Below are 17,794 nucleotides of genomic sequence, written 5' to 3'. Positions count from 1 at the left end.
GCACTTCAGAAAATTGGATCTCAGTTCATCAGAACAGCAGGAAGCTGAGCTTGTTGGAAGTGTTTTTGAACAGCTGTTTCAGAAACTGGCTGTGATATTGACAGCTGAATCTACCAGAAGGGACTAAACTACCTCCCTGTTTCTCAAGTAAGAAAGATAGAGTGGCTTTTTAGAAACCAGATGGAAAAGAACAGCTTGGGTAAGGTGGAGCCCTATAACTGATATCACTGGCTTCCCTCGATGTGGAAAGATTTGTCATCATCATCTGATTATATCCTCCTATTTTACTTCCTTATGGTAAACACTGTCTATCTAAGGGTATACTTTGCCAAGAGCCGTGCCTCCAGCCTGCACCTAGATCTGGTTTAGTTTTAATACCATGGTGGCTTTTAAATCTCAGGCAAGCTCAATGTGAAGTATACAACCAAGATCATGTGTAAACCTTGAGATCATCTCATTTATATGAGTTTCCAATGCATGTGAAACTATCCTAGCAAATATATTGGGCCCAACTGAAAGTGAACTATGTTTCTTCAAAAGATGTATAACTATTACTATCTAGTGAACCCTCTGCAGTCAAAAATGCTTTGCAAACATTGATTCAGCCTCGTTTTGGGCAGCTGGGAAGTTAATCTCTTCTGTAGTTTCATTCTGTTCTGAGGGGTGGATGAAGTGTGGCAAAGGGAGGGACCTGCACAAGGACAGAATGGAGTCATTGATCAACCTTGTCAGGAAGGTGTTCTCCTGATATTTCAGCTTCATAGAGGTAAGAGGGGTGGAAAGAGATGAAGAGTAGTCGTTCAACCAGTTTGAAACAAGAAAGTGGTAAGCGGGGACTGGCCTGTCCAGGATTTGGAAAGAAAGGACAGGAAAGCTGAATTTTATGCGGATGGTGAAGGGAAGGAAATACAAAAATGCGAGGTTCTGCATAAGGGTAGATATGGTCAGATCAGCAGGGAAGTAAAGTCTTGTTACAATAGCTGAAGTGGGAGTTGTTTGCTTCCCATGTTGATATTCTCATACCCATGCTGCAGAAGTTCCATTCCCACCGTTCTCTCTCTCTATATATATACATATGTGCGTGTGTATCCCAGAAGCCTGTCTGAATCACTGACGCAGCTGTTCCATTGTAATTGAAGACATTGTCCTCTCCTGCTCTGCCATTTGTTCTCACATATGCAAGTCAACATGCCCTCATGGCTGGGTTGAATAGACTTTGAAACTCATTATGTATTTTTGTAGGACACAGCAGCTTTATCTGTGGACAGTAGACATTTGGTAGGTTATAGTCTATTGTGACAATATTTTTTTTCTTGCAGGGACAGGGTTGTAAGCTACACTCTTGGTCGCAGGCTTCCTACAGATCATGTCAGTGGCCAGCTGCAGTTCCGATTTGAAATAACTTCCTCTATCCATCCAGGTAATTCTTAATCTTTACGCATCATTTATCTACATCCGTCTTTTTGGTTTGCATTCGTTTCTCCTCAGAAATCTGAATTCTTTCCTGGCTGCTCTGGGACTCTAGGTACACTCGTGAGAAAGGAAAGTGCATAAAACCTCCTGTCACAGGATGCATCGTGAGTCACAATTTCTTCCCTGTTTCCCCTTAGCTTGCAGCTACTGTTCTATGCCCCTGTTCTTGGCAGCTTCAGATAGTCTCCCTTGTCACTGAGAGAAAAGAGGATGGAAAACTACGGTCCCAGCTGCTTCTCTGTCATCTGCCCTGAGGAAGTGTTAGATGGACTGTTATTTGTAGAGTCATGAGCATTTGAGCACTTTAGGAATAAAAATGGAGAAGTAATAGTAGAGATGACTGAAAACTTCCTCGTTTTGATTACTTTTAATTTAAGAAAAATATAAAAGAAAATTTATTGTAACCCTCCCACCCTCCCTTTTGATTTGGTTTTGTTTTAGGTTCTCTTGTAGTTATTAGGAAGTCACTGTCATGATGGAGTCAGTTTGAACTTTGGTTTCATGTGAAAATCTCAATAGCATTGCCCAGGGACTTTTTGCTTCTCTAAGGTAGGGCCCTCTCAGGAAAACTTTGTCAAGCCAGCAGGGTATTTGTAGTTGGAAATTGTGACCTGCCCCTTGCTGGACAAGCCTGACTCCTTTCTTTTGACTGGTAGGTGGAGTCAAAGAGCCCAGGTTGTCTGGCATCTGGGAGGAGATTGTACAGATGGGGATCAGATCAAAGGATTTTTGGGGGAAGTTTCCAGCTTTTGGGATGTGAAAAGCAGTTTGTTTAATTCTCTGTTGTAGAATCTTATCATCTTCTGCATGACAAGAAAAATGTCATTAAAACATCAGAGAAGGCTTCCTTATCATTCCCATAATATTCCTTCTTATGGCAGTTGACTCAAAGAGCAGCTTCAGAAGGTGCTACCATCAGGTTATGTTGCAAGGAGGAAGAGTGCTGAATATAGAATGTCACCATGAGTAAGCCCCATAATCGTTAGATCCACTGTACAAAGGCTGCGTATCAAAAAAGCAGCATTTCTTGATGGTTGCTCACTTACCCACTCATTTAGTTCTGTAATTTATGCTTTTAATTTTCTCAGATTGCTGTGGATGCCTGTGCCCCCATAACCAAGCTACTCATTCAGTCAACACTTTGTGTTAAAGGAGTACGTAATTTCTTTTACTGTCTTATACAGATGATGAAGAGGTCTCCATTAGTGCAGATCCTGAGCCAGCTGACCTCCAGGAAAGCCCTGTGAACAACCCCACAGAGGAAAGCCTCGGTGAGCCTCCATGCATCAACACAGTGACCTCAGAAAACACAGCTCCAGAAGAGCTAAATGGATACAGTGTGAACAGTATGGATAGCCCAGGGGCTGTCAAACCACCTGGGGAAGTCAACCAGAACAACGTGAAGGAAGAGCTAGCAGGAGATGCAGAGGTTGATACGGTGCCAGTTCCCGAGCCCTTGGAATCCATCCCAGGAGAAGCGCTGCCTTCTTTGAGTGCCATGGACCTCACGGAGCAGCTGGCTCTGCTGGCTTGCATGTCTCCTCCTGAGACTGAAGCTAGGGAAAACAACAAAGTCAATTCTGGTTCTCAGGAAGATGGAGTCTTGAATAGTATAGAAGCTTTAGATGCCAATGAGGTGAGTGCAGATGTGCAAGCTGGCAAGGATCTACAGAAGAGTCAGGAAGAAGGGGCTTCAGCCCAGGAGGAGGAAGACAGCAAGCTCCAACTGAGGACCACAGCAAAGAGGAAAACCAGGCCATGCTCCTTGCCTGTGTCTGAACTTGAGACAGTAATAGCTTCAGCTTGTGGTGAGCCAGAGACCCCTCGCACGCACTATATACGGATTCACAACCTGCTCCACAGCCTGCCCTCAGCGCAGATGAGCAGCGATGGGGAAGAAGAGCAAGATGGTGGCAACGGTGGGGAGAACGATGAAGAGTCCACAGTCAAGGAGGCATTGGATAAGGAGGTGGTCAGTGAGAGCGAGACAATGGCAGCAGAGCCTCCTCTGGAAAATGAGGTCGAAGAGAACTTCAGCCAATGCACAGTGCCTCCCGGGACCTTGGAGGAGCAACTCTCTGACTTAAATGATGGGCTGTTGGACGGGGAACACCCCAGGACAGGAAGCGAGAGCGAGTCGAGCTCCAGGCCTAATGGTGACAATGAATGTGAGGCGTGCGACACCTCTTGCTACAGCCCCTCTTGCTACAGCACCTCCTGCTACAGCACCTCCTGCTACAGCACCTCTTGCTACAGCACCTCCTGCTATGACAGTAACAATCGCTTCTCCAGCCACACCCGCTTCTCCTCTGTCGACAGTGCAAAGATTTCTGAGAGCACGGTCTTTTCCTCACAAGATGATGAGGAGGAGGAGAACAGTGCTTTTGAGTCAGTGCCAGATTCAGTACAGAGCCCTGAGCTGGACAGGGAGCAAGTGGATGGCTCCTCCCAGTGGCCAGATGAACTAGTAGCTCATGGTGGGAACCCACAAAGAGCCACAGAAAGTCTAGACACCCCAATAGCAGGTCCAAGCAGCAGAAGAGAAGGTTAGATCCTGAGAATCAATGCGCTGAGCAACCCTGATTATCTGGATGTCACAGAAGGCATCAGATAATCGAGGTTTCAGATAGCTCACGGTTTATTTCCTATAAATTTGGGTGCTCTGAGCTGGGCGATATATCAGGGAGGGTTGGATAATTGAGCCTGTCTTTAAAAATCCCAGTAATCTCCCAGCATATACAGATGGGGATCCATATATATAAGGATTCCTGTAGATATACATGCATCATTATAAAATCAAGATTAGCTGAAGTTATGTGGCAGATCAGCATTATCACATCCACCAACCCATTCCTTATTTCCTGGGATTGTTTCATTTCACATATCTGATGTACTGCCATGTCTCTGGTAGCCAGTGAGAGGACCAGCTTTTGCTTATCAAGGAGCAGATATGCTGATTTACTCCAGCTGAAGACCTGGGCCAGTATCTGTATATGATTGGTAGCCATACACAGTCATATGTGTGGAGAGAAGCAAACACTTGCTAGTTAGAAATGAAACCAGCTACCTCTTACAAAGCCTGTTTATTCCAGTTTCCCAAATATCAAACAGATTTACATCAGATTTCACAGACCACAGGGCAACTCAGGTATTGTGTGTTGTTTTTTTTTTTTGTTTTGTTTTTTTTTTTCTCAGATGCTTTGAAAATTTGACTATATCAAAGTTCTCATCTCATCTTCCTCTAGAGATGAAACATAATTAAGAAAATCATTTTTGTCTTTTTAATTTTTATTTTATTTTATTTTTCAATCCTTCCAAATTCTTATATTAAATTCTTACTTTTGGTAAGTTATTTTGTGTAGTTACATAAAGGGTGGATTTGGTCACTTATCGTTTCTTCAGCTCATTTATTTTTTTTTCAGGCTGAAGAAGTAAAGGCCTCAGCAGCAGCTGAGGGTTGTGCAGCAAGGTCTTTGCATTTCCAGATTCTGAGTCAGCTTTATCCTGGTATAAGTGACACCAAATTTAAACAGCACCAAGAGGATATCAAATTTGGGATGACTGGGAAACCACAGCCAAAGCATCCTTCTGCCTTTTCTGTGGCCATTCTCACTTCATTTACCTCTTCCACTGCTCTGGCAAAAGGAGAGGTGTAAGGATGTCCCTACATACTGGGCTGTGTAATGCCTATCTAAACAGCCGTGCCTAAGCAATTATTCACTCTGGAGAACAGAATCTGGCCCCCCTCAAAAAAAAATAATTCTCAGAAGTAAAGAGAGAAACAGAAATCCCCTGTGAGGTGATCCTTCTTCCTTGCAGGCGAGGGTATTTGTATAAGGGCAGCATTTATGTGCACATATGCCTAGGAGGGCAGGAGTGTGTGTGTGCATGAGACCATGCTTACAGATCCGATGGTTACTTTGGGCTGCGTGCACTTTTTAAAGAGGGGATGTGGGGAGAGGGTGTCTTCTTCTGCATACAGTTTCAGAACAGCTACAAGACTGTCCCTCGAGCCTGTATAAAGCTCACTGCAGCATTCACAGTGGCTTTGATTAGCTGAGAGAAAGGCTGAAGGGCAGCCCTGTTCTTAGCACTTTTGATATCACCAGGGGGTACCTCAGTAATGTGCACACTGTTTCACGATTTGGCGGCTGTTACAAGCACAGTAGATATGGTCACCTCCGCCTGCTCCAGGTGACTGACACTACCATGCTTCCGCTGGCTTGGCGTAACTGTCTTGACTAGGGGAGAGTCAATTGTGGTGAGGTAAGTAAAGAAACACAGATGGATGTTCTGGTAGTTTGTGCTACAACACCTGGAGTAACAGCACCATTTTTCAGGCTGTGAGAGATGGACTTTTAGCACCGAGCAATAACTTATGTAACTCTGCTGTCTGTTCAAAACACACAGCAGATGTGACTGTGAGATACGCCTATACACAAGTGGTTTAATGAAGACATTTAAGAGGCCATACGGTATCATCAGAGCATCTAGAAGAGGGAGTATTTTTGTCTAAGCAGTTTTTCTCACTTCTGGATGGTGTGAGATTTTTTTTCAGTTTTACACAAAATTGGCTTCTGAAGCCTTCTAGCTGTTGGTTGTTTAAAGAAAATGTATAGAGATATATATTTAGGCTTTTTTTTTTTTTTTTTCATTTGATAGCTATGTGTTATTTTTTTTTTTACAAAATATTCTTTCTTAGGGTATTAAGATACTGACAGTAAAGACAATTAAAGCAGCCAGCACACAGAATTTGGTTCAGCTGAAAGGTCTGTTTTTAATTGTTAAGTATCTGTGTAATTTTCTGGTGATGTTGGAAACACTAAATATTTTTCCCTAAGATGTATCTTTTTGATGCACATAAATGTTTTATTTATGTAACTTAGATTGTATCTCTGTAATACAGACCCACCTGGAGCTGGAGGTTATAGCAAAAAAACTGTTAGCACACAATTTGAAAATGTGTTCATTGTTAGGATTAATAGTCCTGGTTTCTAAGGTTTTAAGGAGAGAACAAGAAGGAATCTGAATTCTAGAACCTGCAAAGTTTTATCTTGCAGTTTCCTCATTCTCACAGTTAAGTCTAAGATGAGGAATAAATTTTCATCCTTATCATACGCTTCTTAGTTTCTTAGAGGATTCTATAAACATTGAATGGATCTTAAGTTACTTGTTCCTCTCAACAGAACATGAGTTTGGACATTTGTTTAGGTTTCATTTATTTCATACTCAGATACATAGGCATATATACAATGTTAGTGTTTTTAAAAACTACCTCTGCACTGTCTACTTACTGTGTGTCACTTCTTCCTTTTCTTCTTCTTCTTCTTCCTTCTTCTGTATCTCAGGTCTTCCCTCTTTATCTCAGGTCCTGACTATGTCTCACTATCTTTTGTCCTCTCTTCTGCCACCTGTCTCCTACCTGTTTCTGGTCCTTCTCTCATTCTCCCTCCTTCCACCCAAGATGGACACTTTGAATTTTTAAATATACCTATAGAAGGGGACGATCTTCTGCTTTGCAGGGACTGCATAATCCTGCCACTCCAGTCCACTTATACAGTCATTGATCCTTTGGAAAAGCAGAGAAGGATTCAAGGCAGTTTTTAGCCTTGTATTCTGCTGATGGGAACAGTTGGAACCAGGATTTTGCATGTTCCTGCCCAATTTCTGCAGAAGCTGCTTGAGCTGTACAGTATTTCTCAGAGATCAAGCCTGATTCTTCTCTCGCTTACACTTGTGTGTCTATGAGTCCAGAATCTGGTTCATAATAGCTTAGCACTGACACAAACCTGAGACCAGAGCCTTGACTGCATTATTTTCATAATTCTTGGGCATGTGAGATATTATTAACATAGCGCCTAGAAATAGGAATAACCAAAGCTGTTAGGACACCAGGCTAACCTCTGTAAAAAAAAAAAAAAAAAAAAAAAAAAAAAAATCGCTTGTTTTACAGTAGCACATTTTTTGAACCACTTTGTAAGAACAGTGAATGACTGTCAATGTCTTGAATATCTTGTCCATAGGTGATTGTCCTTTACTCCATAATTCTCAGCCAGTCAGCCAGCTTCCTTCTCTGAGGCCTGACCATCATCACTACCCAACTATCGATGAGCCTCTTCCACCAAGTAAGCTTTAGTTTTTTAATTTATTACATTTTTCAGCCTTTCCTGTTAACTCAAACAGTGTAGAGGTCAGTATGTCTTTCTAAATAACCCCATCTGTTCTGTATACGCTTTCTCCAGAACCTAAGCAATATGGTCTTTTGTTTCCCGTATTTGACCCTGACTTCAAGTATTGCCACGGTGTTTTGGACAAGCACTATAACCTTCCTCTGCCTTGATCCATCCTTTTACTTACCTACCATGATATGAAAATACTAATGTTTCCCTGTCTCCAGTCAATGCTGTAAGACTGGAATGAGTGGGTATCTGTCAAGTGTTCTGGAAGCCTTACAAAAAAGCTTCTGGTTGTTGTGTCAGCAAGGTACTCTGATTTTTCTGTAATGTTTGTCTTCAGGATTTTTCGTAACACAATTCCAACATGGTTTGGGATAGCACTCCCTGTGGTCTGTCAGCTCTACTTGCAGGTTCAGCAGGAACCCTTTCACAGTCAGGATGCTCCTGGGACAGATAGCAGGTCCAAATCTGAGCAGAAACAGCAGAAGCTGGGGAAAGGCACTTCATGTACCATGGACCCATCGTATTATTTATGGATTTGATGATCAAATCATTTTATGTTCATTATGGATTGTAATGGTCTCTGAAGTTATGCTGAATAAAAATTAGAGGGTTGCAAGTAGAGTGATCAACCAACAGGCTGATAATACAGGGTTTTTACTGCCGTGTCTACTGCTGAAGGTGTTTTCCCTTGGTTCTACAGCCTTTCACTTGTGTACCTAGAGGATTAGCCCACTTTTTGCATTAGCGTTAACTGCCCAGCAGAGTGCACTCTATGCCCTGCAACGTGCTGCGAGTCAACTTCACATTCTGCACGTGATTTAGCAACCTAATTTGTGCAGTGCCTCAGAAAACAACCAGGCGTATAAACAAAGCACTCTATTTTCTTCAAAGCCCAAGTAGGGAACGCGCTTATTTGGCGCATGGTGCCCTTGACAAATAATTCATCATTTACCAACCATGCTGTCAGTATTCCCTGAACTGAAAATAGCCCCGATGCTGGCGTCAGCTGCACAGTAGCATGAATGATTCAAATGCCTCTAGCCCAATGAAGTCTTATTAGAGTCCCACTGTGGCTTGCCGGTGAATGATGAAATGGGAATGGTTACCTCTGTAATAGGAAAATCTCTCTTCCTCCCACTCTTACCTCAACATTTTGTGAATAGTTCCCAATTAGATGACTTTATGATAGGACACTGACTCCAGCTCAGGTAAACAAAACGTACTGTCAATCCATGTCCTATATTCATCTGTCACCAATTTAATACATTTTTTCCTCGTTTTTATAATTATCCTCAAAAGGCCAGTATTTCTACCATTGGTTTTCCCAAGTGCTTTCACTACAAGGTTTAAGAACATGAAATGCAGCGCACAACAATACAGTGCAGAAGTTATATCCCGTTGTAGGATTTTATTTTAGCATTCACACGTAACCTTTTTACAGTAGAGACTGAAACTTTGGGGTTAAGCATATTGATTTTAATAGGAATAGACTCTACTAAGTTAATTTTGTGAGAAGAAAAAGTTGAATCAGATAATATCAACAAGGAAGGTAGTGCTAAAAGCTCTCAATGAAATTTCAAAGTAATTTTAAAAGAAAAACCATGGTCTTAATCTAGAAATGTTTCTTCATCTAGCATTTGGTATCACTGCCTCAGTGCCTTTAATGCCTCTTAATCCTAGCTAAATAATTCTCAAATGATGGGAAGGGAAGAAACTTTGCATTTTAAATGTGAGTTATATGGTTAAACTTGGCTTGCCTCTCACATGTAGCATTAGTTTCTGCCCAGAAGTACTGTTGGAGATAATTTGCCATTGCTGCAAGTCCAGTGTACAGTGTAGACTCTCCAGTGTAGACTGGACTTGCAGGAGTGTAGATGAATAATCTTCTGGTCGGTCTTTTTTCTCTTTGGAATAGTTTTCTGAATAGCTTTGTTTCATCATAACCTCATACCAGTTGGTCCCAGGGAGGAAATTTAATCTCAGACAGCTTTGTTTAGGAAAGTAACGTAGAACGGATTTGTTATTTATGTAGGAATGTCCTAGTGACCAGTCCCAATGTTAAGGCCTGTATGCGACTGACAGGTTTGCAGAACTTGCACTGCCTCCTGACGGCATTAACAGTCACCCCTTACTACGCCTGTGATCGCTGGTACTGCTGCAAGCCCTACAGAACTGAAGCCAAGACAAACACATGTGCCCAGTTCAGCACCACTCTATGCCAAAGGTGTGGCTGAGCTTGGAAAGGGAAAGGCAGCCTGTTTACTCTGCCCCTCTAGGATTATGGGCCTGCCAGAAAAAGTTGCGTCTTGTAGTGTAACTCAGCTGTTGCAGAGGTTGCTGTGAAATAAGACTCAGCAGATGGAGGGGGATCGCTGGAGGACACAACCGCTGCTGTCCCGTCTCCAGCCTGTGCTCCAGCATGCCACTGCTGTGGAGGTTAGATGGAGGTTAGTCTCTGTTGTAGTCACAGTCTTAATTTGCCTGGAAAAGTAACAAAGAAGCCTGAGGGGATTTGGCTGCATCCTAGATCACCTGTCCCCCTGAAGTAACATGAAGGAACTTGAGCACAGCTCAAAAGCAGACTCCTGTCTGTCAGTTCACCTGTCAGCCCATCCATCTCCGTGCAGGTATCCACCATCTGTCCACAAATCTGCTGTCATATGCAGCTTCAGTGACTTGTATGACTTACTGGTTGTCTTGTGGGGAGGCAGGAAGCGCACCTGACATCTATGGACAACAAAAATACCAACACCTGCCACTCTCTGACAGCCTTCCCAGGTGATCAATACAATAGTTATTCAGCTGATCAGAAAGGCTGTTCCAAGGATCAGTACTCACCTAGGACTGCTGCAGGTTTCCCAAAAGCCACGTGACACAGTTCCTACTATTTCAGTATGCCACTGCCAGTGTCAGCCCATGGTTTCAAGTGTATACACACATAAAGCAATGAATAAAGCAGTGCTCACGGTTAGACTGGTGTAGTTCATGTTTGTACGTAATGCTGCTGGATGCCTGATACACACAGCAGAGATAGCCTGTCTGAAGTTGTAGTCCAGCCTGCATGATCCTGACCTGATATTTTCACCGTGACCTCCAAGCTCTGGACAAGTTTTGTTGCTCCTGGATTTCTAAATGTTATGCTTAAGAGCTTAGGAACCCTGCATTACATTTAATTAGAGAAACACTGCAAAGTAGCCTCAGAAGCCATAGCTCACAGGACTGGATTATGAGGCACTTGCTTTGCTGTGTAATTGGGCAGTTGTATTCTTACTGAGTGCCTATCAGCAGGCTCCAGACCAATATGACGTGGACTGTTAGTTGGTGTCTACTATGTAGGGTGGCTTAGAGTGTGGGTCTAAGGATCCCACAAGGATCTTGGGGTCCAGCTCCTGGGTCCACACAGGACCACCCAAAACTCAGACCATATGTCTGAGAGCATTGTCCAAACACTTCTTGAACTTTGGCACTTCCCTGGGGAGCTTCCTCCAGTGCCCAACCACCCTCTCAGTGAAGAACCATTTTCCTGACATCCATCCTGACCCTCCCCTGTCACAGCTTCACTCCATTCCCTCAGGTTTTATCGATGGTCACCAGAGAGCAGAGCTCAGCACCTGTCTGTTACATGTATACTGCAGTGGGAGGTGATTTGGCCTTTGCCAGACAATGGCATGAAAAATAAAGATCTTCTCAGTGATGTTAAGATACACCAAGTCAGCTTTGATTTGGGCCAAGATTATCTCATTTAGGATGTTGCAAATAATGCATGGCTCCAGAAGGGCCATTCCCCACCCATGGTGGTACACCTGCCGCTAGTCACAGCATGCTTGGCAAGGCATTGGCCTTCAGCCTGCCCTGTGTGTCAGACTGATTTCCTTCAGTGTGCATCTGTTGCGCTCCGTGTGCTGTTTTTCACTGTCTTGTGTTTTAGGTATAGTTTTCACAAAGCTGTGTTCTTGTTCTTGCAACAGCTACAACATCCTTGGTAAACCTTACCTGGTGGGAGAAACAGAGAGCCCTCCCCTTAAGATTATGTAGGGATGTTCACTGTGAGGGAGGGAGACTGTCTGTGTGTGGTGTGAGCATAGGCTTTGCACCTATAATTACTGAGGTACTTACAGTCGACTCTGAAGGAAATAATGCACATGCATGAGGTTCCTGCTGTTTTGAATTCTTAGAGAAAATTCCTCCGGGGACTTCTGGTGTCCTTTCCAGGTTCCTGGTATTAATATGCCAAGGGCAACCAGCCATAGACATAAGCCAGCCTACACTAGGCTGGGACCAGTCTGGGTAAGGGAACTGAGTTTAGCCAGGGGCAGTGTTCTGGAGGAGGAAACTGGTTGTGAAGGATGGGTTTCCAGACAAAGCAGGGAGAGGTACAACTTCAGTCCTTCTCTTAGAAAGAGAAGCAGGTAATATGTAAAGAATGAAGTCCAGCTGATCCTAAATATGATCATAGAAGAACATAGAAGGAATGGAGTCATCCCCAGTTAGAGCAGGAAAGCTGGCATCACAGTAAGGCTATGGGAATAACAGAGAGTTTTTGCCCCCAAAAAGGTAATTACCATATATACATTTGTGTGTGAATGTGAGTGAGGTTTGTACATAAACAGGTGTAGAAAGTGTGTGCTTTTATTTACATAGATGTGTCATCAGCTGATGGATCAGATTGAAAGAAATACAAAGCTAGCAAGTCAAATTTATATCACTACTCCATACTTTCTAAGCAATCTGATGTGAGAGTCTGTTTTACTTTCACTTCAGAATTTCCCCCGTTCCAACCCCTTTTGTCATCAACATTACCATTTTCCACAAACCATTGGATACTGAAGAACTTTTAGTTTTCAGTCATGGGGCAACTTGAACAAACATTAACAGGAGACAATAATGATGGAAGGCTAAATATTATGCTGCAGACTTTCAGTCTAGTTGGCATTCATCAGTACAATAAATTTATGAAACATCTATTTATATCTGCAGAGATTTCTACAGGTATGTTCAACCAGGCTGTGATCAGTTTTCAGGGGAACCTATAATTGTTGTATGGTATCCTTCTGAGACACGGTATAAAAAAAGAGAGAAATTAAACAAAAAAACAACAACAACAACAACAACAAAAAAAAAAAAAAAAAAAAAAAAGAAAGAAAAAATGGGATTTGCCACATTAGCTCCTATTTAATCCTGCTTTGCTAAGGGTCAGTTCTATGTGGCTACCCTGACCTGCAAAGAATCTAGCCAACTGGTATTACTAATTGTAAAATTATCCAGCCCTTTAAAAATATACCCAATATGCCACTTGTTTTTCGTAGTCTATGATGGTTTTCATAGGCTGCCTATGTGCTGTGTGTGAAATATTTATGTATATGCATATATTGCATATACATACATATAAGCAAGCACAGAGTATATATATATTTGAATATATACACTGAATATATACACATATATTGCACGCATATAGACATCTATATAGTATCTATCTCATGTGTGTGTATCCACTCTCTGTGTGTATGTATGTCTGTGTATATGTATCTCCCACTTTTTTTTTTTTTTGAAAGCTTCACACTGACACCATCATCCCTTCTTTTCTTTCCAACCCTAGATTGGGAAGCTCGGATAGACAGCCACGGGAGAGTATTCTATGTTGATCACGTCAACAGAACCACCACGTGGCAGCGCCCCACAGCCGCAGCAACACCAGATGGGATCCACAGGTCTGGCTCTATCCAGCAAATGGAGCAGCTGAACCGGCGGTGAGCAGTTGCGTCTAAATTCCCTTAAGATCCACACTCCCCTTCTTCCACACCATGCCAGTGGCTTCCTTCCTTCCTCGCTGTATCCCTTTAGCTCCCTAAAGATTTCTCCTCTTTCCTTGTCCAAGTCTAATATACATGTTCCTGTGTCTGCTGATCACTTTCTACCTTGGTGTACCTGCTGGGAGTGTTCAGTACCCAAACTTGCCCACATGAGGAGCGCTGTTGAGTGAAAGATGTTGCAAAACATTTCAAACAGTAAGAGGCTTTGGAAAAACTCCCAAAAGAGAGGGGAGCATTCTTCCAAAAGATGGAGTCACTTTTTCTTTCTAACTCTTAACTCTTAACACATAAACTCTCAACTTTTTCTCTTAGAGTGGTACCCATGTGTCAGCACCTAACACTGCATCACAGTATCTTCAGAGGTTTCTGAGCTGACTGTTACTGAAATATTGTTGCTATATCAGTGTGGCATTTCTACTCAAGCTAGTTAGGCCTATTGAAAGGTCTGTCCCCTAACAGAGCAGGGCAGAGCAATGCCTTTCCAGAGTATGCCTTTCTAGACATAGAGAGATCTGCTTAGTGTTGTAATAGGTGCTGTAAATCTGTGAGTTCATTCTGAACTAGCTCAGTTATCTCTTAACATGGTACATATTTTCCCTTTGTGTGACTCATCCACACATAGATTTGTTTATCATTTCTTTCTCTTGCTTGCTTTTTGGACTGAATTTAAGAGGAAAGACAAAAAAAATAATAAAGAACTAGCTAAAAATCTTCCCTTTTTAACTTCAGAAAAGATTTTCTTTATTATTCCCTGCTTACTGTAATGATATGGTTTCTTTTCTAGACAAGCAAAACTGAAATTATATTCTAATCATAGCATGTGAAATGCCACAAAAGTTTGTTGGCCATTTTCTCTTTGCTAAGAGAAAGATCTGCAGCTGAGAGAAGAATGCAGTTTCAAAGTACTGTTTTCATATGCGGAATAGCTTTGGAGTTACTGTGTGTAAGGAGAAATGTGTTCTGAATGACAACAACTGGAAAGTTAATGTAACTTTTGGGGAGTAAACCACTCTTCTGAAAGTGGTTATTGTACACAGTAAGTTGTCACCATCAACACACTCTTGAAGAAATTCTCCATTTTTTCCCCACCAAATTTATTATTTTGGATGTCATTTGTAACATGTATTATGTTTTGCAGAGGTGAAAGAACCTGCATTTGTTTCCATTATAGTTTTCCTCAGAAAGTGTCAAGCTACGATGTTAATATTAAAAACAAAAAGAAAGAAACAAACAAAAAACTCAAAGTGTATGTTTAATGTAGATTTTTTTTCCAGTTAATTTATTTGACTCTTCTCTGCCATTTGGCATTTGTCTTCAAGAGGGATTTGGGTTACGTCAAAGATCAGACTATTTGACTGCCACATAAGCAAGCTATCTACCACAGAAAGCTCTTTTCTGGATATACATCAGACTTTTTTTTTTTAAGTTGAACTGTCATATAACTGCAGCATAAAGCCAGGAGAAAGTCTTTGTGAGAGTCTTTGCAAGAGTTCACCATTCTTCTAGCTAAAACTGGTTAATCGGTAAATGAGCTATCTCAGATCTCACCAGAAACTGCAGAGTAGGCATTGCATTTGTGACTTCCTTGCTGCAAACTTTATTCCTCTGTAGGTTTTCTTGTAGGTTGTCTGACTTCCTTGGCTGCGACTTGATTGTCACTGGTTTGGATTGGTAATTGACTGTTAATGGATCTAACATTCTTCATTGGATCTCTTTATTTTTAATATTCAAATATCTGATTACAAAATGAGAAGTGGAGAGGATTTTCAGTAGTGGCATAGCTCTCTTTAGCTGAATCCTGTTGGAGACTAAGCACTGTGCAACTTAATAAACATAAATTGCCATGGCTTCTTGGGACAGGGAAAAAAATGATGATTCACTACACATTGCCAAAGAGCTCTACTGATTTAAAATGTTGAATGAGGAGTTCTGTTCCCAAGTTTGGGAACATTTCCTAAGATTCTGATAAATGAGATTCATACTGAATACTCCATTGAAACAAACTAAGCATTTCTGAAGTGGAAAATAATTTCTGTACTTTCAAACAGGCTGCTAGAATTTTAAAATTTTCATTGTCCTAAAGCAAATTTCACATAATTCAAGTCTCCAGATTTATGTATTATGAGGAAAACAACATTTCATAAACGGTTACTGGAAAGCACTATGGAGAATCAGGCATGGTTTTAAGCACTCATTTTAGAAATACCGTTTTTTAGTGTTTCAAACTTCATTATTAGAAACATTCTTCAGCAAACACACCTGAGAATCATTTTAAGTGAGGCAATAGCAAGACCTTCCTGACAGAATTAACAACAGCCTGAACTTTTGCTCTAACCTGAAACAAAAAGGGGCTCAAAGCCACTTAGTTTGGAAAAAAAAAAATAAAAAAAATTGGCCACTTTTCTTTTTGAACCAATCTACTCACTTTTTAGCTTCCTGGTTTCATTTTTGGGAGGGAATGGAAAGACCAAAATATTACAGGGAAGCTTGGTATTTCCAGCCCTGCCAAAACCACAAAGCCTTGGAAATTTAAAGAAACCCATAGCTATAACTCTTCAAATCCAAGAGCCTAAACCTGCTTTCCTTCTGTGCTCAAAGCTTTCTATTAGCTGTGCTAGGCCACTCAAGGATAAAGGGATTGCAAAACTGGAATCCAGGTGTTAGGCAAGTTCTGAAGAGACATCCATAATTTTTATTTTAAAGACTCTTTCTCATTTTCTCAACATCACATGACTTGCTAACTTAGCAAAGCCTGCAACAGCCATTGCTGATGAAGCTCTGTTGGAAAGATCCTTTGCAGCATATGTATATCTAGACTTGTTTTTTTACTGATTTAAAAAGTAATAAATAACACACAAAAATATATTTGTGTAGTTAAGACATCCTCGGTGTGGTATTGTTAAGCCTCCATTTCTTCGACAAATCACTTTGAAAGGAGACTGAAATTTCCAGAGCCATTCCTGTAACTTTTGCCCTTTCAATGTTTTCTTCACTTACTTTGACATTTTGGGGTATTTATATAAGATGAGTTTGTAATATTGAAACCCCCCAAAAGCATATTTTTTGTTGGCACACAGCTAGTGTTGCTCTGTAAGGTTTGCCAGTAGGGATTTTCTACCAACTATTAAATGGAAACTACAAGTTTGTTTGTTTGTTTGTTTGTTTTGTTTTGTTTTTATAATTGTGCTTATATCATTTGATTACATGAACTCATTTTTTAAAAAAAACAAAACAAAACAAAAAAAAAAAAAAACACTTGCTGCCGCATGTGGGTGTTTTAAAACTCCTACAGTACAGTACTAGAAATTTCATTCAGTTGCCTGCAGTCAAGTAAATAAAAATGTGAAGTGTGGGTCTAAAACAGAGGGACATAACAACTAAGGCAAATTCATGCTCTTGTGAAATCTGCTATCAGAAGTTCCTTGTAAAGATGGATATTTACTTAAAAACAGAACCCCCAATTGATGTTTTTAAAACAAACAAACAAACAAACAAGCATTTCTAAAGATGCTCTTTATTGAACTTCCAAAAGAAATTTTAGATGTCGTTAGATACTGAGGGACAGACATACTACTGTGAAAGTTTAGTGCAAATCTACTAAAACTTAAGTAGTTTTTCTTAATTGTCTCTAGCCCCTTCTGCCCAAAGTTGAGTTGCAGTAAGTTGCTGGAGATGCTACCTGTTGAGAGATGTAAAAGCCAAATTGTCTCATGTGATCCCATGTCACTTTGAAGAACTAACTCTTGGCCACCTTCCTATCTGGAGTAAAATGTGCATTAGCAATTAAAGAGAGAGAAAGAAAGTAAGTAAAATTTGTAAGTCAGAATATGAGCTGAGGAAAGAAAAAAGAGTTTAAGTCTGGAAAATGAGAGACAAACAATGCTGGATCAGATTAAATACAGACAGTAAAGCCATTCTGATTTATATAAGTATGGGAATGAAATCCAGAAATACAGATAAAAATATCAGGGTGGAGTAAAAGCTAATTAGTCTAATTAAGAGGGCCTACTTTCTTTCTTTCTTCCCCTTTCTCCCTTTTTCTTTCTACTTCTTTCTTTTGTTTTATTTCTGTCTGTATATGAAATATATTTTCTTATTCAACATATAAAAAGATTTATATTCATAGCTAACCAGTAGAACCAGAGAAATCTTGATCTCTCATTCATCTGTCTGTGTGGGTTAACTAGATTTTGTTTTGTGTGGTGTATATTTGATCACTCCAGCTTATTCTCACAGCCAGATATATACTTTGTTCCTGATCTGGTAAAGTATTTAATATTGGGATCATCCCTAAGACCATGATTAATCCTATTGGCATCAATTAATATG

At 40.9% G+C, this 17,794-nt stretch overlaps 1 protein-coding gene across 9 annotated transcripts in view; it reads left to right on the top strand.

Annotated features, from left to right (window-relative positions):
- HECW1 (HECT, C2 and WW domain containing E3 ubiquitin protein ligase 1) overlaps positions 1 to 17,794 on the top strand; it is a 268,296-nt gene that overhangs the window by 185,107 nt on the left and 65,395 nt on the right. For 7 of the 9 annotated variants that reach the window (XR_014316964.1, XM_082753993.1, XM_082753989.1 and 4 more), the window contains 4 exons: positions 1,320 to 1,420; positions 2,658 to 4,019; positions 7,497 to 7,598; positions 13,252 to 13,402. Coding sequence is in view for 8 of the 9 variants with exons in the window: in XM_082753993.1 (XP_082610119.1) it covers positions 1,320 to 1,420; positions 2,658 to 4,019; positions 7,497 to 7,598; positions 13,252 to 13,402 (1,716 nt within the window). In the remaining variant the exon portion in view is untranslated. The remainder of the gene's footprint in view (positions 1 to 1,319; positions 1,421 to 2,657; positions 4,020 to 7,496; positions 7,599 to 13,251; positions 13,403 to 17,794) is intronic. The other 2 variants (XM_082753994.1, XM_082753995.1) reach the window with 2 other exon arrangements.

The sequence above is a fragment of the Aythya marila genome, assembly GCF_965140915.1.
Source record: "Aythya marila genome assembly, chromosome: 2".
Taxonomy (NCBI): Eukaryota; Metazoa; Chordata; class Aves; order Anseriformes; family Anatidae; genus Aythya; species Aythya marila.
The sequence above is the reverse complement of the archived record's forward strand: the minus strand, read 5'-3'. Positions and strand labels throughout refer to the sequence as shown.